Raw genomic sequence first — 22,917 nt, forward strand, 5'->3', positions numbered from 1 at the left:
GATTACTTTTTTGGGAATTGTTTTTTAGTTAAGGATAATGGTAGAATTCACTGTTTCAGTTTATGCCAACATATCCCTTATACCTTTTATGATTGAAATAATGTTATAACTACAAATAGAACTATTCCTTTTATATACATAATATAATATGTATATATTCTTCAGAATTGAATACTTGTTTTTTTTTCAGATGCCGTTTGCTTCGGCATAACGCTTATGACTATTTTTAATGCGCCAAAAAAATTGCATTACTAGTTTGTCAAAAAAAATTAGATAAAAATTATAGTAGAATAAAATAAAGCAACTAAATATAGATATTTATTTTATTGTCCATGTTTTTCATATAATTTGAAAATTTGATTTGTGAACTATGCAAGTTTTTTTTAATATAGGAACTTGGCAGTAGTACTCACCAGTATTAAGCAACGCCGGGATCAGGATCAGTGTTAAGGAAAACCACGACTAGGATTTTGGTTACCTACACTAGTTAATATTAGTCAGTTAGCAAGTACCGCCTATTAATATGTCAGTTAGCAAGTTCAGTCAATGTTCATAGTATATAAGACAAAAGGGTAATCTGTCATTTTTATTCTATTATTATTTTTCTTTATTTTACATTGATAAGCGCTGCTAGAATACATATCGCCTGCCAATGAACCAAGGAGGTTCTTAACATTTTTATGGTAACGTCGACATCGATATATTACATGAAGGCATAAAAAGATAATGGTACTACACTTTTTTTAATTGTTATTGTATTGTTTGGAAAGGTAACATGCATTGCAATTTTTTTTTTTCTCTCCAGGTTTCGTTGTATAGGGCTAGTGCCAATTCTTATAACGTAGTGATTACATACTCTGTGTTTGCCAATATTAAATAAAGGATGGCAGATAACCCGTAGATAGGCTCCAATCTTATGCAATCTAATGTAAAGTGTAAATCTTGATTAATCAAATGTCATTTTGACAATGAATTTTCTGTTTACATTATTTTTCTGAATGCTAATAATTTCATTTAAATGGGCACCTAATAATTTATTTTTGTAACTATCTAGCAACTTTATTGAAATCAGTTATTTTTATAATGTTTCTTTGAAGTTAAAGAGAGTGCAGTCATTTCTGCTCTGATCATTGATATAAAAGTAACGGTAAAGGTGAATATCTCAGGAAGGAAAAGTCCTTCTTCCTATTGTAATGCCTGTATTCTGAAGAATTGACATTACGATCACTATACTACCGTACTACTCTTTATCGGAAGATTTCTTACGCTCAAAGTTAAATTTGTCGCTGAACGACATGTTCCCGGAAAAATCACTGCATGTATATTGTAAACCGACCCTACTGCCATATATCCAAAATACGTTAAAGAGCTTCATTTCCATGGCAAATAGTGGTAAAATAATGAAAAAGAGGCAATACTTCTAGAGGGCTGAATCCCTCTATCATTAATTCAATTCAATTCAATCATTTATTGCTATTACATGTTGTAACAATATGGGTCTTAAGTTATTAAAAGTATAGAATCAACATGAACCCTGGAAGAGCACAGCAATCACATTAATAAATATTTCATAAAGTATATAAATAAATTTTTACATTATATATATGTATCGTCGATTAACATAAATAAGACATTATTACATTAAAACAAATAGGTACAAATACAATTAAATTTTTTTATTGAAAAATTCCTGTAGCATATAATAACTTTTTGTAATTAAATATTTTTTTAGAGTTATTTTAAATTTTTTAGAATTAGAGGCAATAGTACAGGATTGAATGGATTATACATATCAAATCCACTTGGATTTGATATTATGGTGCCTACCTTAATATTAGACACAAATTTAAAATTCTACCATTGCCATTGGTTCTCTAGATGTGGTTTTATATCAGGAGTCCTATATTTTGCTTTTGGCACTTGGCTTTTTTAAAAATACATTTTTTGTTTGTATCAGATATGCATGTTTGTCACAACATTTACTATTTATATAATTATGCTTATTACATCATCATCTTATAGTCTGCACCCATTAATAATGGGTTGCCAAACCAATCATTGCATACTAAAATGTTCATTTTAGAGATTTATACAATCTCTCTATTAAAGAACTATAGACCAATATCTCTTTTGAATATCATCTACATACTGTTTTCGAGAGTCCAGACCAATCATCTTTTGTGCAAACTGAAAGACTTCTAACCCCCCAACCTTGTAATGTACAAGCCAAGTAAGCTGGCTTCTAAAAGGGCTTCAGCACCATGGACTACATACGTTCACTATAGCAGTAGCAAAAGTGTAATTTGCCACTTTTTTTTATACTACTGAGGTGACAACCAAACATACAGCCCACCTGATGGTAAGCGGTTATCATAGTCTCCAAAACTCTTCATGTCTGCAATGAAAGATGTTTTAAAAATCTTGGTCTGAAAAATGATGCTATAAATATCACTGGCGAAAACGTCACCTACATTCGATTTGCCAATGATATAGTCAACATTACATCATGGCGGAACCCCAAGGGACTTGAATACTGCTTGAATACTCAATGACCTCAACAGATTCTCAAATTTTTTTTGATGGATGGTAATGGAATGGTAACTGCCTATGCTAATGGTATTTACTGGCAGGGCACCAGTAAGGGATGATAGATGAATATGAAAAGGCAGGTCAGTTAGCCCATTGACTAACTACACCTGACTACACTTGATTACACTACACTTAATGACTACACTTGTATGTGAATACAATGATTTCCAGGGGGATCATGTGGAGGTCGTTCTGACGGTATATTGCTAGGGATGGGATTGGTAGACTGCATTACTAACAATCCTCCCCCTCCCTAACAAACATATGGACATGTACAGAATGTGGTCTAAATAGGGTTCCCAGGTGCCACTAATAGTCTATTTATTTTGGGGTGTTTATGTATTTCATTATAAGTAATAAACCATGGTGTGTTTATTATGTTTCAGACATATAATCTTGGTTTGCTATGGTACTGACCTAAAGTAATTACTGTAATGCCATCATGAGTAAACGTAAGAATCCATCTAACAACAGTAATGTAAATGCAGATTTTTGTGACTTTTTAATAGAATTATCAGAATATGAAAAAAATGTTAGTCGTAATATACATAAATACAATGCATATAAAAAAGCAGCAAGTGTTTTAGCTGCACACCATAAAAGAATTGAATCTGGAGAAGAAGCTAAAAAATTAAATGGTATTGGGGATAAGATATCAAAGAAGATTGATGAATTTCTGCAGACTGGTAAACTTAAAAAATTAGAAAATATCCATCAAAATGAGGAGGTACAAGCTGTGAACTTGCTAACGCGAGTGTCGGGGATAGGGCCCGTAAAGGCAGCACAATTTGTTAGAGATGGTCTCAGAACAATAGAAGATCTAAGGAAAAACCAGGACAAATTAAACCATCATCAAAACATTGGTTTAAAGTAAGATCGTTTTAATTATTTTAGCTACAAATCAATAATCTAAAAAATTTATAACAAATAAAATTGCAGATACTTTGAAGATTTCGAAAAAAGTATCCCGCGATCAGAAATTGAAGAAATAGAAGAGATTCTAAAAAAAAATATTAACTCTATAGGTGCCGAGTTTAGTGTAACTGTTTGCGGTAGCTACAGGTAAATATAACCTGACATTAATTAATACGAGTAATAAACAAGTTTCTAATAATTCTATAAAAATACCAAATATATTATTTTTAGGTATAATTTAAATAGTTAAACCTATAAGTACATCTATATTTTTATTTTTTGTAGAAGAGGAAAAGCTTATAGCGGAGATATTGATGTTTTGATTACACATCCCTCAGTCAAGGTATCTGATGGAAAAAAGAAGCGTGGCGGTGAAGTTTTAAAAAAACTAATCAATAAACTAAATGAAAGCCTTATCACTGACACTATATCAATAGGTGCTACTAAATTCATGGTAGTATTAATTTTTATAACATTTCTAATTTATACACAAAAATAGAATAATAATAGCCAAGTTATATCTATATTAATTAAAACCAATAAATAATAATTAGTCAAGAGTTACATTCATAATGGTAATGCTTGACAAATTACTGTCTATTAATCTCGAATGAAGTCCTGAGTATATTATTTCTACTACTAATAATTATTTATTAACTGCAAATTCGTGATAAAATTTGTAGCAGTCTAGCCTTTTAGGATATACTTTAGTGAATAAGTGTCTTTTCATATTTATAGATTAGATATTATTGCAGGGCGTTTGTCGGCTGTCAAAGGAATTACCGTACCGCCGCCTAGATATAAGACTGATACCATGTGAGCAGTATTATTGCGCAGTTCTATACTTTACTGGGAGCGATGTGTTTAACAAGAGTATGAGGGCACACGCACTGGAACAGGGATTTACACTGAATGAGTATTCCCTGCGTCCTATAGGTATTACTGGTAAGTCAATACAAATTTCATGTATACTCATATAGTAGACAAAACTGAGGGCAAGACCGTTAATTAGTTCGTTAATGAAGTTAACATTTCTAATAATGCATTTTACAACAACTTTTAAAGTTAATAAAACAATTTTTAAAGTTATTACAAATTGTTAAAGAATTTATTAACTTCCATTAACTTTCGAGTCCGTAGGGTATTTACCGAAGTTTTATATTTCGATTTGAATCATAATCATCATATTATCTCTTAATGGTCCACTGCTGAACATAAGGCTCAGTTTTGCCAGTAGTTGCCACGCTTTGCAGGTGGATTGGCAACCGTAGTTATGCTTTAGAGAGTTTTAAAAGTGACGCTGCTGCCCATTCCTAGCCTTTCCTTAGTAGTCTCTTACGAAACTCACGGGAAAGGAAGGGGGTGGCCTATTCTATGCCGAGACCACAGGGACGTTTGATTTGAATATGATTTCTAAATAAGTTATTATTAATAAATAAATTTTGAGTTTGTATGTAGATATATCCTTATTTTATTAATATTTCATACACTGTGTAAACCTCCATAGTCTTCCTATTTTTTTTAATAGTAATCTCTAATACAACAACAAATTAAATATCTATTATGGGCACGATTAAATTTAACTTACATTAAATCTTTCAAATCATAGTAACTACTTTTAGAAACGTTTAATGAAATTCGTTAGAAATTATGCCCTGATATGGTTGTAGATATATATACTTGAATTATTTGAATTAACAATATGGTAGCAAAACATCCGTGTTATTATATTAAATATCAATTTAATAAATTACAATGGAATCGATTCTAAAACGTTTAAAGATGATTTTAGATGGAAATTTTAATTTTATAGTTTAATGAAACTATTGTATTAAATTTAACATCTTAACTGAAATCTTTATTAAGATTATAGTTGTAAAACAAAATTTGTTACCTATTAAAGTCTTATAATCACTATGAAATTTAGTATAAATGTATAATGGGATAGACTACGAAGAAATTGGCTAGGTTTTATCCCAATCAATGAGCATATCCTGATGACGCAGACGAAGTCGCGAATATGTGCTAGTTAAATATAAAGTTAACTCAAACTGGACTATGGAATAAAGATTTATCTGTTGTATTGGACTGAAATTTTAATTTATCGACATATTCTCAAATCTGTTTGATGTTGAGTTGTGCCATTCAATTTAATATAATGATGTAATTAACTTCTCTTTCCAGGCGTTCCAGGAGAGCCGATCCACATTACCTCAGAAGAAGAAATTTTTGAATATATTAATTACCCATATAAGAAGCCTGAAGAACGCAATTAATAAATATTAAAATGCATTGTCTCAAGTTCTTTATTATAATTACTATATAATCAAAATCTGTTATGTCTTATATCACAAGTTTCGATTTATTTTTAAAGATTAATCCATAAAAAAATAAACTTATCATAAAGAGTAATTTACATGCAATAACAATACTTTGGGAAACGATTTTTAAATTAATATAATCTTACACAGACTAGTTTTTCTGATCAGTCTAAAGTTCACAATCTAATTTACACCTACATGTAAAAAATTACTATTTTGTCGTCACTTTACACTTATACACTTTACTCCACCACGCTGCGGCGGCAGCAGCGATTTGTAATATAGATCTGTTGTTCACTTACGTAGTTGCTATAGAGCAAGCTGTTGTATAAAGCTCCTAGGCGAGACGCAACCGCCACCGTGGTGTCGTATAAGGCCTTATTTACAGTTTACGGAAAGGAGTTACATTTACGATAAGTACCTGGCTCAGCCAACTATATTTTGCTTTCTATCGCCACCTACCGGTCCCATTTTTGCATTAAGATTAAAAATGATACTATCTCTAAAGTTGGAAGAAAAACAATACTCAATTACAAAAAAATTATAAAAATTTGTTGGGCGGTTTCAGAAATCATTATGTACAAATATTTACTATGTCCCTTCATGTTATTTTTATATATTAACATGTATAAAAACGTTTAGACATGCATCTCCGTGTTTATAATTCGAGTTTGGGTGGGTCTCATATGTGATCAAAGTGCTTCAAAATAAACTAAAGATTTGTACGCGCCGCTGTTCGAGAAATACGGTAAAAGATAACTACGAGACAGCTGATGTTGCGTTTCCTGCGAATAATATATTATTATGGTGAAATTGTTTGTGAACTGCATGTGAAACTATATCAAGGGTATCGCGTCCGTGTTACTCGTCGTTATCTACATGAACAGGTATAACCCACCCGAAGATTTACGCAACACCTAATTCAAAGTTCCGTCTCACCGTAAACGTGGCCTAAAATACGAAAATTAATAGTAAACTTGGAAGCTACAGTTATCGAATGTAGTCTAATCATAATTTGCACAAAATGGAATCGAATATATTAAAGCGAAAGCACAGGAGGCCCGCAGCGGTTCAAGTGCCATAGTAGAGCGCGTACAGGTAGGAGGAGGAGTCTGCGAGTGCGTCGTCGGGCGCGCGCAGCTCCAGCAGGCGGCCGGCGCGCAGCGCCAGCACGCGCGCGCTCGCCAGCACGCCCGCCAGCCGGTGCGCCACGAACACCACCGTGCACCCGCCGAACGCGCACCTGATCGTCTCCAGGATCAGCCGCTCCGTCTCCTGGTCCAGGTTCGCCGTCGCCTCGTCCACTAGTAGGATCTGCGCACCACACCGACCGACCGTCAACACTCGAGAAATCGTTACCAACCATCACGTACTCGCGTAACACAAAGCTCTAGTACTTTTAAAAAACTTGCAGATACAGGAAAGACTGAATTAGGCCAAAAGCCAATGATCGTCCATGGACGCAAAGATAAAGAGGAGGCAATCTGGGGAGATGTGACCATACCTTACACAAATCATCTTAACCCTTTCTTCTGGAGAGCTCAGGTGGGCGTTTCGAGACGAACTCTTTACCTTGGAATCATCATAGGAGCGAGTACCCCCAGGTCACTAGCCTCATGCCAGCCACATCATACCTTTGTCTGGTTAGTTTCTTCTTGTTACAGGTTTTAATAAGGAACTGTTTTTTTTTAATATATATAATGATACTATGCGGGCTATTAAGTAAAATAATGAAATGACAGTATTGAGCGCGCGTACCTTGGGCCGCTGCAGCAGCGCGCGCGCGAGGCACAGCAGCTGCGCGTGTCCGCGCGACAGATGGCGCGCGGGCGCGGCGAGCCCGGCGGGCGCGGCGGCCAGCGCGCGCGCGCCGCACGCGTCCAGCGCGCGCCACACGTCCGCGTCCGCGTGCGCGCGCAGCGGGTCCACGTTGTCGCGCACGCTGCCCGCGAATATGAACGGCTCCTGGGGGATCACGCCGATGCGCGACCTGCACCAAGGTGCAACTTTGTCAATGAAGTATGTTTATCGATTATATTGATAGAGGATCCAGTGTCAAAACCAGGTTAAATACAGTCAGTTAAACATCACTTTGGCTGACTGAATTTTAATAAAAAAAAATTTTAACTTTTTTTTTTATACAAATTAGAATGGCAAACAAGCTGACGGCCCACCTGATGGAAAGTGGTAACCGTCGTCTATAGACATGAGCAGTACCATGGACATAACAGAGTATACTGTTTCGCCCATGATACCCCCCATGCGTTGCCATTACTGAGGACTCAGGTGTTATTCCTCTGTACCCAGTAAATTCACGCCATATCCCACCCTTCAAACCAAACTAACCTAAACCTTCAAACTAAATCTACCACCAAGTATTATGTTGTAAGCAATTTGAAGACAATTTGATGAAACTGGTGATCACTGGGAAAGTAGAAGAAAAACGACTGACGGGCAGAAATGCAGTACGATGATCTGATCAAATAACAAATTGACTGAATATGAAGATAGCCGACGTCTTTCAATATACCAAAGATAGCAGAAAATGAAAAGAAATTGCTCAAAAGTTGAGATGGACATCATGATGCTCAGTAGTGAGCTAATGACTAGACGAGGAGGAGTCCTTTTGGATTTATAGAAAACATTGATGTTAATTTACGTAGTAGTTCCGAGCAGTTGACCATACCAGCCTTCATTGGATATATAATTTTTTGCTGTTTCTCTTGAATTTATAGATATTTTCAAATCACTATTGATAAATTTTATTTCTAGGATTTTAAATCTATGAAGCGTTTTCAAATAAATTAAGTCGTTAGTGCTCATATCATAGATGCGCGATGCAATGTGTGCCTTACCTGAGTGCGTGCAGATGCAGCGTGGTGACGTCGACGCCGTCTACGAGCACGCGGCCGCCGGCGAGCGGCACCAGCCTTAGTATGGCGTGCAGCAGCGAGCTCTTGCCGGCGCCGGTGCGTCCTATCACGGCTAACTTCTCGCCTGGCCATGTGCTGAATGATAAGTCGTCTAGAGCAGCTGGCCCGTTCTCGCGACCACTGAAAACAGTGCACACTTTTTTGTCTCATTTTTGTGATTGTATTGTCAGCCTGGCAGCAAGTAGTACGTCACACTACGTCTATGATGTAACATTACTCCCATATAAAAACAGATTGCAGCCAACTACATATCCAAGTCAGCACTGACTATTAAACAATTTTCGTTATACGTAGATTTAACTATACTGAAGAATCATCATTATTTTTCCGCCCTTATCCAAATTATATAATTTTAGCTTCTAGTTTTACGATCGACCGCCTTTCTGACGTTAACCTTTTTTGGCAATACATTTGTTGATGGTATCCGCCACATATGGGATGGAGGATTTTTTTTTTATAAAACTTAGAATGGCAAACAAACTGATGGCCACCTGATGAAAAGTGGTAACCGTCTCCTATAAACATGAGCAGTACCATGGACATAACAGAGTATACTGTTTCGCCCATGATACATCCCATGCGTTGCCATTCCTGAGGACTCTTCTATACCCTGTAAATTCACGCCATATCCCACCCTTCAAACCGAAACACAGCCATGCAAACACAACTGCTTCACGGTTGAAACACGAATGGGACAGAGGTACCCAAGCAATCGACTTTTGTACAAAGTCTCTCTATAGTAATTTAATTATACTTAAAAATATACAAGTATATTACATAATATTCCAATAAGCAACATTAGTTATTAAAATGAACTCCTTTACTATTAGCCAGATGCGTTGCAAGATATTCGTTAGTCTCTGTAGGGTAGTTTATTTAAATATCAGATTATATACTAGGAGACAATTCGAAGGGCGATGGTTACATACCTTAAATAAGTGTGCGATGGTTACTAATTTACATCAAATTATTAATATTCTAAGTTGTATAAAAAATGTTAGCGGATAGCACACTATAACTATTTAGGCTCCAGAATTTTTCTTACTTATATTTTAAGTAGACATTTTCAAATTCAATTACGCCTTGCGATGGCCATCCGTAAGGAGGTGATTCACCGTCAACCTTCTCGCTTTCAACCTGCAATATATTAAATTAATTTTAACGAATGTAACATTTCATAAAAGAATTGATGCACCTCCCGACTTTTTAAATGGGAGTCATTTCAATGATATTAAAAGAAAATAAACAATTCATTGTATCTAGACATTTAATATGAGCACAAACATCTCTATTAACACAAACCTGCTTAATGTATTCACCAATGCGTTCAACAGCTATCATCTCTCGCTCCGTTTCCGTGAATGAATTGAGGACATTGCTTAACATCGAAGTCATAGACAACGCGTATGAAATAGCGAGACCCACTAATCCTGTATATAAAAAAAAAATCTGAAATTATGTTATATATTGTAAATCGATGTATTATTATGTACTACGTTACTAGATTGTAATATTCACAATTCGTATCGTCCAGTAGTTACTGAACATGTCATATCAAAATTTGATAGCTGTGGTAACATAACCGTGAAGTCATTATTTTATTGCGATTAAGTATTGACACCCTTCTGAGAATTGCGTAAAGTGGTCAAAACGTGGGCAACCGCTGGAGCCGACTGGGAAACACCACGTACCCGGGTCGGCGGCGTGCGCGGCTCGCTGCAGCACGGCCAGCAGCGCGGCGGCCGCCGCCACGGCGCCGGCGGCGGCCTGCAGGCGCAGCGCCAGCCACTGCGACGCGGCGGCGCCGCACAGCGCCGCGCGCTGCCACGCCTCCACTAGCTCCTCGCCGCGCTCCGCCCACCGCCCGCTCACATCCATAGCTCTCAGTGTCGTCAGCCCTACCAGGGAACCAGGGCCATGCATGGGAACAAAAAGGTTCTTATGTGATCACTGCTCATTGGCATTTAGTAAAAGTGAGTGTTTATGAATAATTTGTAAAGTTGTGCGCGAGCGAAATATAAGATAAATGAAACTTATTAAATGTGAACGAAAATAAAAAAACCGAAAATATAAAACTTTATTTAAAGTACATAGAGAATAAGAAAAAAATTGCATTACTACCTATTTTTTCTTTTTTTTTTTATAATTATCAAAAGGACTATGCTTATAATTTTTAGAAATGTTTGCAGTGAAGAATTCTAAGTATGGCATGAATAAAATGCGTGATTACTTCAGAACAGCGAGAATATTTAAATATGATGAAAGTATGAAAAAACAAATAGAGAATGAACGAATAACTAACTATATTTAACAACAAATATGATTCTGTATCTGTATATTTTTAAATTAATAATAAACCCTAAATAAATTAGTATCAGGTTTTAAGATTCTTTATTCTAAATTCTGAATGCAGGTATACTTTGAAAACATAAATAAATGAATATATATATATATTATATATATATATATATATATATATATATATATATATATATATATATATATATATATATATATATATATATATATATATATATATATATATATATATATATATATATAACAAAATACGAATATAGATTCTATAACACTTAACCTACCTTCCAGGGTATCATTAAAGTGCGTATAAACAGGTGAGAGTGTAACACTCTGGAGCCGCTTGAGTTGCCGCGATGTGGGTCGGTAGCGGTACTGCAGCCGGTAGTACACAACCGCCAGCGGAATCACTCCCACTAGCAGCCACGGAAGACCATAGATTGTAACCGCCACCGCACCTGATTTATCCAAAACAGGCAACCAATATACTCGCACTATTTGTAGAGAAGGGCCATACAAATTGTTATCTAGTATCTATTAAATAATCACTAAGAAGTTCAAAAAATTGTGGAATAATAATGTATTTGTTACTTACTTGTTTAATTATATAAGGGATTTTATCAATAATTAATGCTTTCTTTATATACAAAAATTAAAATTACATAAGAAAAGAGTGACTTACCAATTAAAGAAAAAAATTGAGCAAGCAATATATTTAAAATAAATGGCAATGTGTCGTCAATTGTGTAGGTATCCGATGAAAACCTATTTAGAATTCGTCCTAAAGGTGTTATATCGAAAAATTTCACTTTGGCCTGAAATATAAAAATAAACATTTCATTAAATACAAATACAAGTAGCTTTACTTTGTTTGGAAAGTGGTATAAAAGATGTTATATAATATTTAAATATTGTTCATACTTTTCACCAGAATCTATCTGGCATACAAAATTTATTTAATTGTGCTACTATGCTATTATTTTTTTACTTACTCGTATGTCGTCATATTATATAAATGTCAACATATTTACGTATACATTGTCTCACATAAATGTATTCAACTTAAATAAAATAGTTATTAAAACATTTACCTTTACTATAACTTTTAATAACATCTTATGTATCCTTGTAGCGGCTTCAACGCCACCATATGCAAACAAAAATGCTCGCATTATAGTAAATATCAAGTTTAAGCCAGCTAGTGCAAAATATATCTCCAGATAGTAATTATCGTTGACAGTTGTATCATTTAGAAACTGTGGTTCTAATATTCCCTCAGGGCTAACAATCTTGTTGGTAGGGTTAGTACCTGTCTCATGTCCGTCTAGGTTATGAATCCACGATATTGAAGAGTTAACCATAGTATGCACTATATTATCAAAAATACTAAATCCATGATCCAATACAGTTTTATTTTCATGAATGTCTGGATTAAAATCCACATTATTTGATACACTAGTGGTATTTTTTGAATTATTTCTAACCCAAAATGCGAGCCATAAGAATGTGAAATTCTGTGAAAGTTGCATGAGAATCAGAGAAAGGATAATCATAATTGTTAGAAACGGTCCCACTGAGCGCAGATACAGGTTAATAACCCACCACCCAACAGTTCCTTCTGACATTGCCTCCTGCAACAAAAAATCATGTTCAAAGTTACTTGTATATAAAAAAGACAAGTGTGAGCATAATTCGTCCCTAGAATTCTGTAGCTAAAGTGTTTACTACCATATCTAAACAAAAAAAGAATGATCAATATCGGTTCATAATTAGCAAAGATATTGCTAAAAATATATGCAAAAAAAAATTGAGACCGAATTGAGAAACTACATCCTTTAAGGCGATTAAACCGTCGCAAGTATGTTTAATTATACAATATACGCACCTCATTATCTAAACTATCTCTACTAACGTTGTCCTGGTCATCAGTAGGTTTTTCATTTTCCTTCTGACTACTCGTAGAAGGACGTGGAGGTTCATCGCCCATCGATTCTGTTTCGCTCGGTAAAAACTCTTCAATTTCATGTAATACACTTTCAGGAGGACCTAAATAAGTGAACTCATGTAAAAACAGCGTCTTTATTATAATTGCAGTTAATTTACAAATGTTCAGAACTCATTTAAGTTCTGAACATTTGTTTCAAACTTGGCCTGTGCATCCAGGATTTAGTGCCATTAAAGAATCAGCGACTTAAATCATTATAAAATTAATATGGGACTAACATACTCGTATAACGAAGTAATCTCTGTATGATGCAGAAAAGATTATTATAACCAGCGTTGACAAATTGCGTATTTTTTTAGCAATTTGTGGTAAAAATTTACGTGTAAGCGAAATTTTGGAAAAATGAAATTGTTAGAGAAAAATAAAACGGGCATAGAAAAATATGTGTATTTTTTCACACTTTTGATATTTATAGCAGTACGAGTATATAGATTCATGAAATATACCAACGAAAGTAAACCAATAATATAGTAACATGAGGCGAAGAAATTATCGTAGTAGTGTTTTTTCGTGGTTCGCGTTGTAAAAACACTTGAAAAAAGCATTGTGAAAACGGATACATGTTTCTAATTGGGCAAAAGTAAGGAAAATTGTATCAATTTGAAGAAAACATATTTCATACTAGATGACCTGATGAACTTTGTATCACATAAAATGCCACTATGTCACAAAATGTTCTGCTAAACTATTTACTATTGTTTTTCTTTTATACCATATAAAATATACAATAAAAAAAAAAGATATTCAAATCGGTCAAATCGTTTTTGCGTATTTCACTAAAACTCAAAAACGACTTGAACGAAAGAAGAACAATTGATTTATATTGTACATATATAAATTTGGATTGAAATAAAAAAAAACGCATCTAAGAACGCTAAAATCAAATCGTATAAACAAAACGTGCGAAACACGTACCGAGATGTGTGTTTAAAGTTAACAAACGATGAAACGGCTAATGAGCGCGTGCGTGGCGTGCGCGGTACGGCGGCGGTTACCTGCGCGGACGAGGCGGCCGGCGCGCAGCAGCAGCAGGCGGTGTGCGCGCGCCAGGTGCGCGGGCGCGTGCGCGACCAGCAGGCGCGTGGCGCGGCGCAGCAGCCCCGCCACGCAGCGCTGCGCCACGTGCGCGCCCACCGCGCCGTCCAGCCCCGCCAGCACGTCGTCCAGCAGGTACACTGCATGCACCACATACCTCACCCTCATATCGGAATCATACCTACTATTTTTAATTTATTATTATATACCTCCCCTTTTCCACTAAAATACTTTCTAAAATACCTAAATAATATATCGGTTCTGAAATACTGCTGCTAGAAGTTGATTCCAAAGAGTGGTTGTGTGTGGATGAAAGTGCCTTGAAAAATGCACGGTGGAGGACCGCCACTTATCCAGATGGTTGGAATGGAACTTTAGTTTGTTGCGGGTTGTACGGTGGTGAAAATCATCAATAGGTATCAATCCGAACAATTTCTCAGAGCACTCCCCATAATAAATTCGATAAAAGATGCACAGACATGCAACACCTCTACGCAATTTCAGTGGGTCGAGGCAGACAGTTACATGTAAAATAATCCTGTTATCTTTACATTAGAATATAATGTGCAATTAAGAATTTTGGACAATAAGATATTATAATCATTACAAAGTAATGCCAAATAAGAAAAAAACACATCGTATTTTACTAGACCTATCAAGTATAATTTACCTTCTTTCTCCTGATAGGCAGCTCGTGCTAGAGATATTCGAGCCTTTTGTCCGCCGCTCAGCGTGCATCCGCCTTCCCCCACATATGCATTCCATCCTAGTATGTTCAAGTCCTCTGAAATATTGAAATAAACTGGCTAATAAGACTAAAACAGAATATTAATTTTGTTCATAATTATTATATAAATATTTAAAAAAAAAAATGTAAAATGAATAAACAAATACATAATTATTTCTTCTTCTAGTCTGTCCAGTACGATTGAGATATTATTTATATTTTACAATTTTTTTTAATAAAATTTTAAATGAATAGAAATAAAAAATTAATGATATTGCATTTGCAAGTATACGTTAGACAATTTAATTCCCACACTGCCAACTTTATAAAAAATCACACACTCATCTACGCATATTATAATGGGAGAACACGGTACCAGTGAGAGCGCATGCATCGACCACTGCGCGAAATTTAGCTTCGTCGTATGGTTTTCCAAATAATATATTGTCTCGAATAGTACCACGAACTAGCCACGGCTTTTGAGGTACGTAGCCAAAACCTGTAAAGAATTCAAGTAATTACACGTCAACATAGATAATTATCTGATAATTATAGTGAACATCATTATTTCACAATTGTTTTGTTTGAAAATATCGAAGCCAGCAGGATTATAGTTAATACATATAGTCTTAGCGATGCTAGTAGTATTGCCATTAAATTGATTCTTTTTAACATGATCTGATTTGAATTTATCAATCACTATTTTATTTATTTCTATACTCCGGACTCGAGAATGAGTCACATCTGTTAGTAATCATGAAATATTTTAACTTCCCATACTGATTAATATAAAATTTTCTAATATTAATTATAATATTATTACTCTTGACTAACTTAACAACTAGTGCTTTATCATTTCTAAGTGTTTAATTACTTACCATTTATACCATCTAATATCTCTATGTTACCACTCGTTTTTACCATCTCTCCAATAATAGCGTTCAACAAGGACGTCTTTCCACTTCCCACATTGCCAACTATTCCTATAAACTCTCCTCTGCCAATTTCCAAAGAAATATCCTTGAGCATGAAAGGTTCCTCCTGTGTTACTGACCCGGATGACGATATCGAGTCATGTCTTTGAATATTCCCTTTAGACGTTTTTCTTTTCGGCATATTTTTACTTTTTGATTTTTGTTTAGGTTTCTTCCGTTTAGAAGGCTTAACCCATGAGAAATTTGCATTTTTAATTACTATAATATTGTCTTCATCTCTGTTCGTATTAAGCTTATCATAATATATTTCAGAATTCATATCTGGAAGCTAAAATCCACATTCATGATCAAATTATTTTGTAACATGACAAATGTAAGTGAAACGTATGTAAGAATTTTATAAGTATTAGATTTTATATATATAAAAAAATAAGTACATACGTCTAATAACTTTTGTATTCGTTTAACTGACACCCAGGCTTCTGTGAGTCCATTAAGCACCCATGGGAAAGCATTTAAAGGAGCTATTAGCATGTTAATCAATGCCACTGTTGTAAATACCTGCGAAATTCAAAGTTCCAATCATAATCATCTTATAAATCATTACTTTAAGATTTTTTTTTTTATTTACCAGAGGAAGACTTTGTACAAAAGTAGTTTGCTTGGGTACCTCTGTCCCATTCGTGTTTCAACCGTAAAGCAGTTGTGTTTGCATGGCTGTGTTTCGGTTTGAAGGGTGGGATATGGCGTGAATTTACTGGGTACAGAGGAATAACATCTGAGTCCTCAGGAATGGCAAAACATGGGGGTATCATGAGCGAAACAGTATACTCTGTTATGTCCATGGTACTGCTCATGTCTATAGGCGACGGTTACCACTTTTTATCAGGTGGGCCGTCAGCTTGTTTACCATTCTAAGTTGTATAAAATACAATAAAAAATTAGATGAAGTTAACTAGAATTACTACAAAATCGTTTATACAAATACTACAATGTCAATTAATACAACAACAATCGAAGTCCTCTTCCAAAATATAAATACAATTTAACAATTTTATTTATTTAAGAAAGTCGGTTAATACATTTAGTAAATATTATCGTCAAGAAAAAACTAATTTATTCCCGCTTCTGGACTACGCTATTGTTACGCTTTCCAAGTAGCTTGATATTTTGTTTTACTTCAAGTTTTCTTGTTCTTGCTCTAATATATTGTATTTGGCTCGATCCTTAGTAGCCTTGTACATTACTTATTGTACTCTGGGAGTGAAAAGGAATGCTGATACATGGTATTACTCCGTTACAACATTATTTACGTATTTATATTATCTACTAAGGCAACCAAATATGAAAACGAGTAAAAGGTATGCGTACGGTGGGCGCGTCAAGATCGCGGTGCCGTATCGCGTGAGTGCCAAGCGTGAGTGCTGCAACCAGTACCGGCGTGGTCGCCCATAACACCACGCATATCGCATCCAACAGCTTCCGTGACCGCAAATAATGCAACTCTGCCTTTCGTGCCTCTGTACATAACGTATACAATACCTGAGATATATTTTTATATAGCACATAAGAAATATAAATAGTTCTCTATAAAGAATCTAGATTTCAACAAAGACGAAATATGAATCAAATTTCTGAACTGCATGATATGTGATTTTTTTATTTATTTTATTACAACAAGTTACAATCAATAACATTAAAAATATTTATAGAAAAACAAGAGTAAGAACTAGATTGAGACCCAGACAGGGGTACACATAGCATAGTTAAAGCAGTTGGCAAACTGTGTTAAATTATTAAATATGCTACAAAAAAAAAAATACTCGAACTGAGGTAAGTAAATTTATAAAAAACAGTTTAGAAAAGTATTAAAACTTACCTGTAACTTTACTTATAAAATAATCTTCCCATACATGCACTTTCACTGTTCTAATACCTCTGAGCAAGTCACTCATCAAACTGACACGAGTATCTTTATACTTCATCAACTCTGTACTCAATTGGCCTATTTTGTTTGCTATAAGTTTATTGATAGGTATCAATATAACAGAAAACGCGACTCCAGCAAGAAATGAAATACCCACTTGTTGATACAACAGAAATAATGTGATGATTAGCTACAAGAAAAAATATAAACACCAATTATTATATTCATTGAAATTGTTATTTCAAATAACTAGACCGAAATGTACTCACTTGTAAAGGTATACTCCATACAGCATGAAAACTTGGGCATGCATTGATAATTCTGTCAGTGTCTGTTGACATAAAATTTGTTATTTCCCCAATTGTAAATGATGTAGATAGTTCTGTTGAAGTCACACTCAAAGTTTTCCTGAGAATAGTTGCAACGATTGCACCTCGCATCTTGAGTCCGATTAAGGACATCAGCCAATTAAAATGTACATTGAATAACGCACCCACTATTGTCGAAGCCAAAAACCCAGCTGCATATATGTATCTATAAAAATACACAAATATGTATCTATAAACAAAAATACAATGCTTCACAAATTTTACACAAAGTAACAATTATTGTGTCTATCTTAGGGGTCATGACTGTCATATATGTCAATATATATATATATATATATATATATATATATATATATATATATATATATATATATATATTACCGTAAGATCAGACCCTCTCTCCATTTTTAAAGGACGTAACTTGTGGATGGCCTCTTTGGATATTATATGAAACAATTCACCACATGTGGATTAAGATATGTGTAGTTGTAGGCTACTTACATTTATCAAAGCATGAAATTCAGTCTAAAGATTAAAATATAAAACTACTTTTACCAATTCATTTAATTATTATTACAATAATTACAATTTTGTCCAGAATAGTCTTAATTAAACAAAATTAACAAGCTTTAAAAAATATTGAATTACTTACCCTAAATGCTGGTCAATACTTTCATCATCAACAAATATAACAAGCTTATTAAGAAGCATTGGCCCAGCAAACCCTGCCATATCCGACACAAACTTCAATATACCAATGCTATAGAACTGTAATGCAAAGCAGGTATGTAATGCACGTAACAGTGTTACATTTTGCCTACGTCGTGGACGTACTAAAACACGTGATGTTGGAGTTACAGGCGTGGAGGCTTGTGGTAATGACTCCCCAACGGCTCCATATCCTAAAAATTGGAAACTCGTTGCTAATAGTATGTCTAATATAAAATTTATAGTATTGTTAAATAGTCTGAAATAGTGACAATTACAGTACAAAGTAATAAGTTTTTAAGTGAGTACAAAACTAACAAATTTGTTTATAAATTTGAAAAATAAAAACAATTATATACCTGATGTTATAAAAGGTTCATGTGGTACTTCAGCATATTGATAATTATCAATGTTTCCAACAAGGGCCCGATCCATTCTTGCACCCACGTAAGAACATCGATATTTTCCTGGTATATCAAAAAGCTCCTCTGGGTCATTTAGTTTATTTTCTTGACCTAAAAAGTTAATATATTAATATATATATATATATTATTATACTGTCACAGAGAGTTGAAGTACGCAAAATATATTTTCTACTAGCTGTTTCTTTACGCTATGCCAGTCTGAATCTGTATTCAAAAAATTCTGTTTATCATTTCATTTTCACACTTTAAAAAAATAGTAGTTGATGGGGGAAACTTATACCTATTCAGCAGTGGATATTTAATGGCTGATATGATGATGATTATAATTATTATTATATAGTGCCGTTGGTTTGTTTTTTTCTAGCTAAAAAATAATTTTATGAAACCCAATTAATGAATACTAGTTTTAAGCGATAAGCCCTTTATAAAAGCACATTTATTTCTCATCTATCACCTATCAGACCCCCTCTTAAATTCATCCAGGTGATAAATACAATATATACACTGTAATGACATTTATTATACAGGTGATATACAGTATACCACACACACATAATGCACTTTAACTGTACATGATTTATATTTGTTTACCTTTGAAGTGCCAAATAAGAAGATTATAAGGAGTTTGTAAAACTGACAAAAGGAAGCCTACACCATGCTATACAGGCAAATTTTTTATATATTTATTAAAACTTAAAATAATATGAGGGAGGATAGAAAAATATCAGTTTCAGTCTAACCAAGAATTTTGTATGTGTTTATACAAAATTAAGTATATTTTTATTTTCTATGTAATCACCATCAGGATGCACTTCTGTCGTCACTATTTCAAAGCATTTAGTCTGTTGAAAACAATTTTTCCTTATAGTGAAAATATGCATCTACTGCTGTTTTTACTCGTAGTTAAGAGAACATTTCTGATCTCTCAAGTGCTTTTTGGGTTAGGTAATAGAAAGAAGTTAGATGGTGCCAGATCAAATAAATAATGTGGATGCAGTAACAGTTCAAAGCCACAGATGTGTATTTCAGTTAGACTGTACAGATGTGTGAACATGGACATTATCTTGATGAGCATTCTTGGGCATTGCTCATTTATTTCCTCACATAAATAACATAGTAAGTGCAATCATAATCGGAATTAATTGTCTGACCTTTTTCAAGCTAATCAACCATAATCACATCTCTTCAGTCTCAGAATATTGAAGTCAATACCTTATTTACCAAAAAAAATTTACTTAGCATTTTTAAAAGGTGTTTAACTAGCTTCACTGTCTTAATTGTTGTTTTGTTTCCAGTATATTGTAATGAATCCACATTTCATCCATAGTAAAGAGATTTAAAAAATTATGTATATTATGTATAACTCCAACAGTCACTTAGAATAGTCAACCACATTCTTTTTTGTTCTAAGGAAAGTAACAAAGAAACCAAACTCACTGACAACTTGTGGAAACCCAATTCATAGATTATGTTTTGGATTTGTTCATAAGAGATGTCTTTAATCTCAGCTTTCTCTCTAATTTTTAATATGCAGTCTTCCATTATTAGATTATGTACCTTTCCAATATTTTTATCAGTAGTGGATGACAGCCCTCAAAAGTGAAGTTCATTTTTCACATTCTCACTACCACATTTGAATTTCTCTATTTTTTAATAAATAATACATAGTGGAATCCCCTAATGTACTGACCATATCATTATGGTTGGCCTTTAATAATAACCTCTTCTTATGGAGATACTTAAGGACAGGATGCTGTCCAATTAGTTCCATTTCCAGAATTTAGATTGGTTTACTTGATAAATAAATTTATAAAACCACAACTAATTACAACACATATTTCAAACTTCACAATGTTAATACAGTCTGAACGGAACTAAATAATGTTGGTAATTTTGATTTTAAGAATAAAATTCATCTATATCAGGATGAATACTATTCAATCCATCCTCATACATCCGCTTTCTCCATAAGGAATATAGTGTAAAAAAAACAATGCATCATTATTTCTTCTAAATTCACATTGATAAGTATAACAATTAACTTTAAATAGGTATATATTTGTTGTACAGAGATAATTATGTAAATATTTTATGAAAATAAATTATTACCTTTCCGCAGTAGTAGATCCACCCAAGAAAATGTCAATTTTGAAAAGTAGTTAGTACCTTGCATTGCTGTTCCTAAAACTCCTTCATCCATATGTGGAAGGAGAGGTGTATATTCACTCTGTGGATTACAAAATAAAACATAAACTTTTACACCAGTATTATTTACTTTTAATACTTTATTTCAAATACCAAATAGTTCACAATCAATATTTTAATTATTTTTCAAGCATTGTATATGAATAAAATTTCATAATATGCTATGCTAATATTTAGTATAATATATAATATGTTAATATAATATGCTAATTTTTAGTAAGCAGTTATTGTCTATGTAAGAGGTCTAAATTTTTTTTAATGTAATATAAAAAAAAATTTAATAAAAATATCTCACATGTGAATGTTGACTTCCCACTAGACATGGAGAATAGAATGTTGGTCTAGACCCACTTGATGGTAAAAGTGTCAAAAAATAAATTACATGGCAGCACAATGTTGCAATGTTATAACCCAATGGTGTGTTTGTGAGGATACTACTTCTGAGTGCGAATACATTGAGTACTACAGCACAGCTCCATAAAATCAGCTGTAATGAGGGTCCTCTAGAACTTAAGCCAAGTCTTTGTTTTAATGCCAAAACATATCCAAAGTGCACCAGCCAAGACAAACATGATGCCCCCGCAGTAAAATAATCAACAGGATATATCACAAAATCAACTTTAGTTATAAAAGCATACATCTCTATTATTGGAATGAAAACCAATACTAGAATAACAAAACTGCGGAGTATAATAGCACGCTCTTGTGTTTTATCCCGAATCACCCAATCTTTTCTGTACCCCACATAAAACCCTGAAACAATGGCTATTAAGAAGAAGAGTGGAATTTGCAAGAACAGTTCTTGAAAACATTGTCCAATGTCTTTTGAGTCTTCTATCCATGGTTGTAATCCTAGTGGACCGCACATATCTTCCCATTTCCAATTAATATTCATATTGGAAGAATTCAATATGTACACAAAACATTAATTTACTGTACCATAAGCAGGCAGCATTAATTATGTAGGTAAAGCAAAAACTAGGAGGATATCATTTATCCTCTTCTGCGAATATAAACATATTTAAGTAGTGTATGCTAGAAAATCTTTTATAAATATTCTTATTCAAAAACTTCAATCAAAACCGACGGAATAAATAAACATTAGTCAGTCAAAAATTCTAAAGTCAACTGTCAATGTCAATTGGATAAAAAAAACAAACACAAATAGAGAGAGAGAGAGAGAGAGAGACGGTTTGTACCTATAGATTAAGGATAGTACTTTTTTTTTTTGATAGATGAAAATGGTATGGTAACCCCGCCTGCGCTAACGGGATACGCTGGCGGAGCACCAGTGAAGGATGATAGATGAGAATGAAAACAGGCCAGTTAGCCCATCATGATGAATTCATCAGGAATTAACCATGATAGTTTCCAGGGAGAACCGCGAGTATGTCGACCTGGTTGAATATATTGCTAGCAATGGGATTCTCAGTCTCCATTACTAACAATCCCTTTCCCCCCTAAGGATAGTACTTGCAATCTTAATAGATATGACACGCAATGAAATTATCATCTTTCTACCTCTTTTTCTCAAATCAGGTTTTAAT

General features: G+C 34.0%; 2 protein-coding genes across 5 annotated transcripts; one reads left to right on the forward strand and one right to left on the reverse strand.

Moving 5' to 3' along the window:
• Positions 1–871: 871 nt before the first annotated feature.
• LOC113512652 (DNA polymerase beta-like) lies at positions 872–5,801 on the forward strand. Of its 4 annotated transcripts, XM_052900258.1 has the most exons (7): positions 872–1,153; positions 2,761–2,892; positions 2,976–3,459; positions 3,529–3,651; positions 3,790–3,958; positions 4,260–4,449; positions 5,689–5,801. In XM_052900258.1, exons 3-7 carry the CDS (start codon positions 3,032–3,034, stop codon positions 5,778–5,780), a joined length of 1,002 nt encoding a protein of 333 aa, XP_052756218.1. In that variant the 5' UTR covers positions 872–1,153; positions 2,761–2,892; positions 2,976–3,031; the 3' UTR covers positions 5,781–5,801. The 4 variants fall into 4 exon arrangements, with proteins under 4 accessions (XP_052756218.1, XP_052756217.1, XP_052756216.1 ...); XM_052900257.1 differs by lacking the exon at positions 2,761–2,892 and having other exon boundaries at positions 872–1,654; XM_052900256.1 differs by lacking the exon at positions 2,761–2,892 and having other exon boundaries at positions 873–1,153.
• LOC113512651 (uncharacterized) lies at positions 5,793–22,488 on the reverse strand. Its single transcript, XM_026896572.3, has 22 exons — positions 21,666–22,488; positions 21,275–21,392; positions 19,100–19,255; positions 18,685–18,934; positions 17,973–18,237; positions 17,656–17,893; positions 17,148–17,296; positions 16,218–16,337; positions 15,720–16,104; positions 15,218–15,340; positions 14,785–14,898; positions 14,075–14,254; positions 12,960–13,120; positions 12,166–12,705; positions 11,757–11,889; positions 11,359–11,532; positions 10,450–10,656; positions 10,061–10,188; positions 9,804–9,895; positions 8,681–8,878; positions 7,584–7,815; positions 5,793–7,139 (listed from the first exon to the last, which is right to left on the reverse strand). Exons 1-22 carry the CDS (start codon positions 22,263–22,265, stop codon positions 6,897–6,899), a joined length of 4,806 nt encoding a protein of 1,601 aa, XP_026752373.2. The 5' UTR covers positions 22,266–22,488; the 3' UTR covers positions 5,793–6,896.
• Between the last annotated feature and the right edge of the window lie 429 nt (positions 22,489–22,917).

This window comes from Galleria mellonella, unplaced genomic scaffold (assembly GCF_026898425.1).
Source record: "Galleria mellonella isolate WM207_F2 unplaced genomic scaffold, CSIRO_AGI_GalMel_v1 utg64, whole genome shotgun sequence".
NCBI lineage: Eukaryota > Metazoa > Arthropoda > Insecta > Lepidoptera > Pyralidae > Galleria > Galleria mellonella.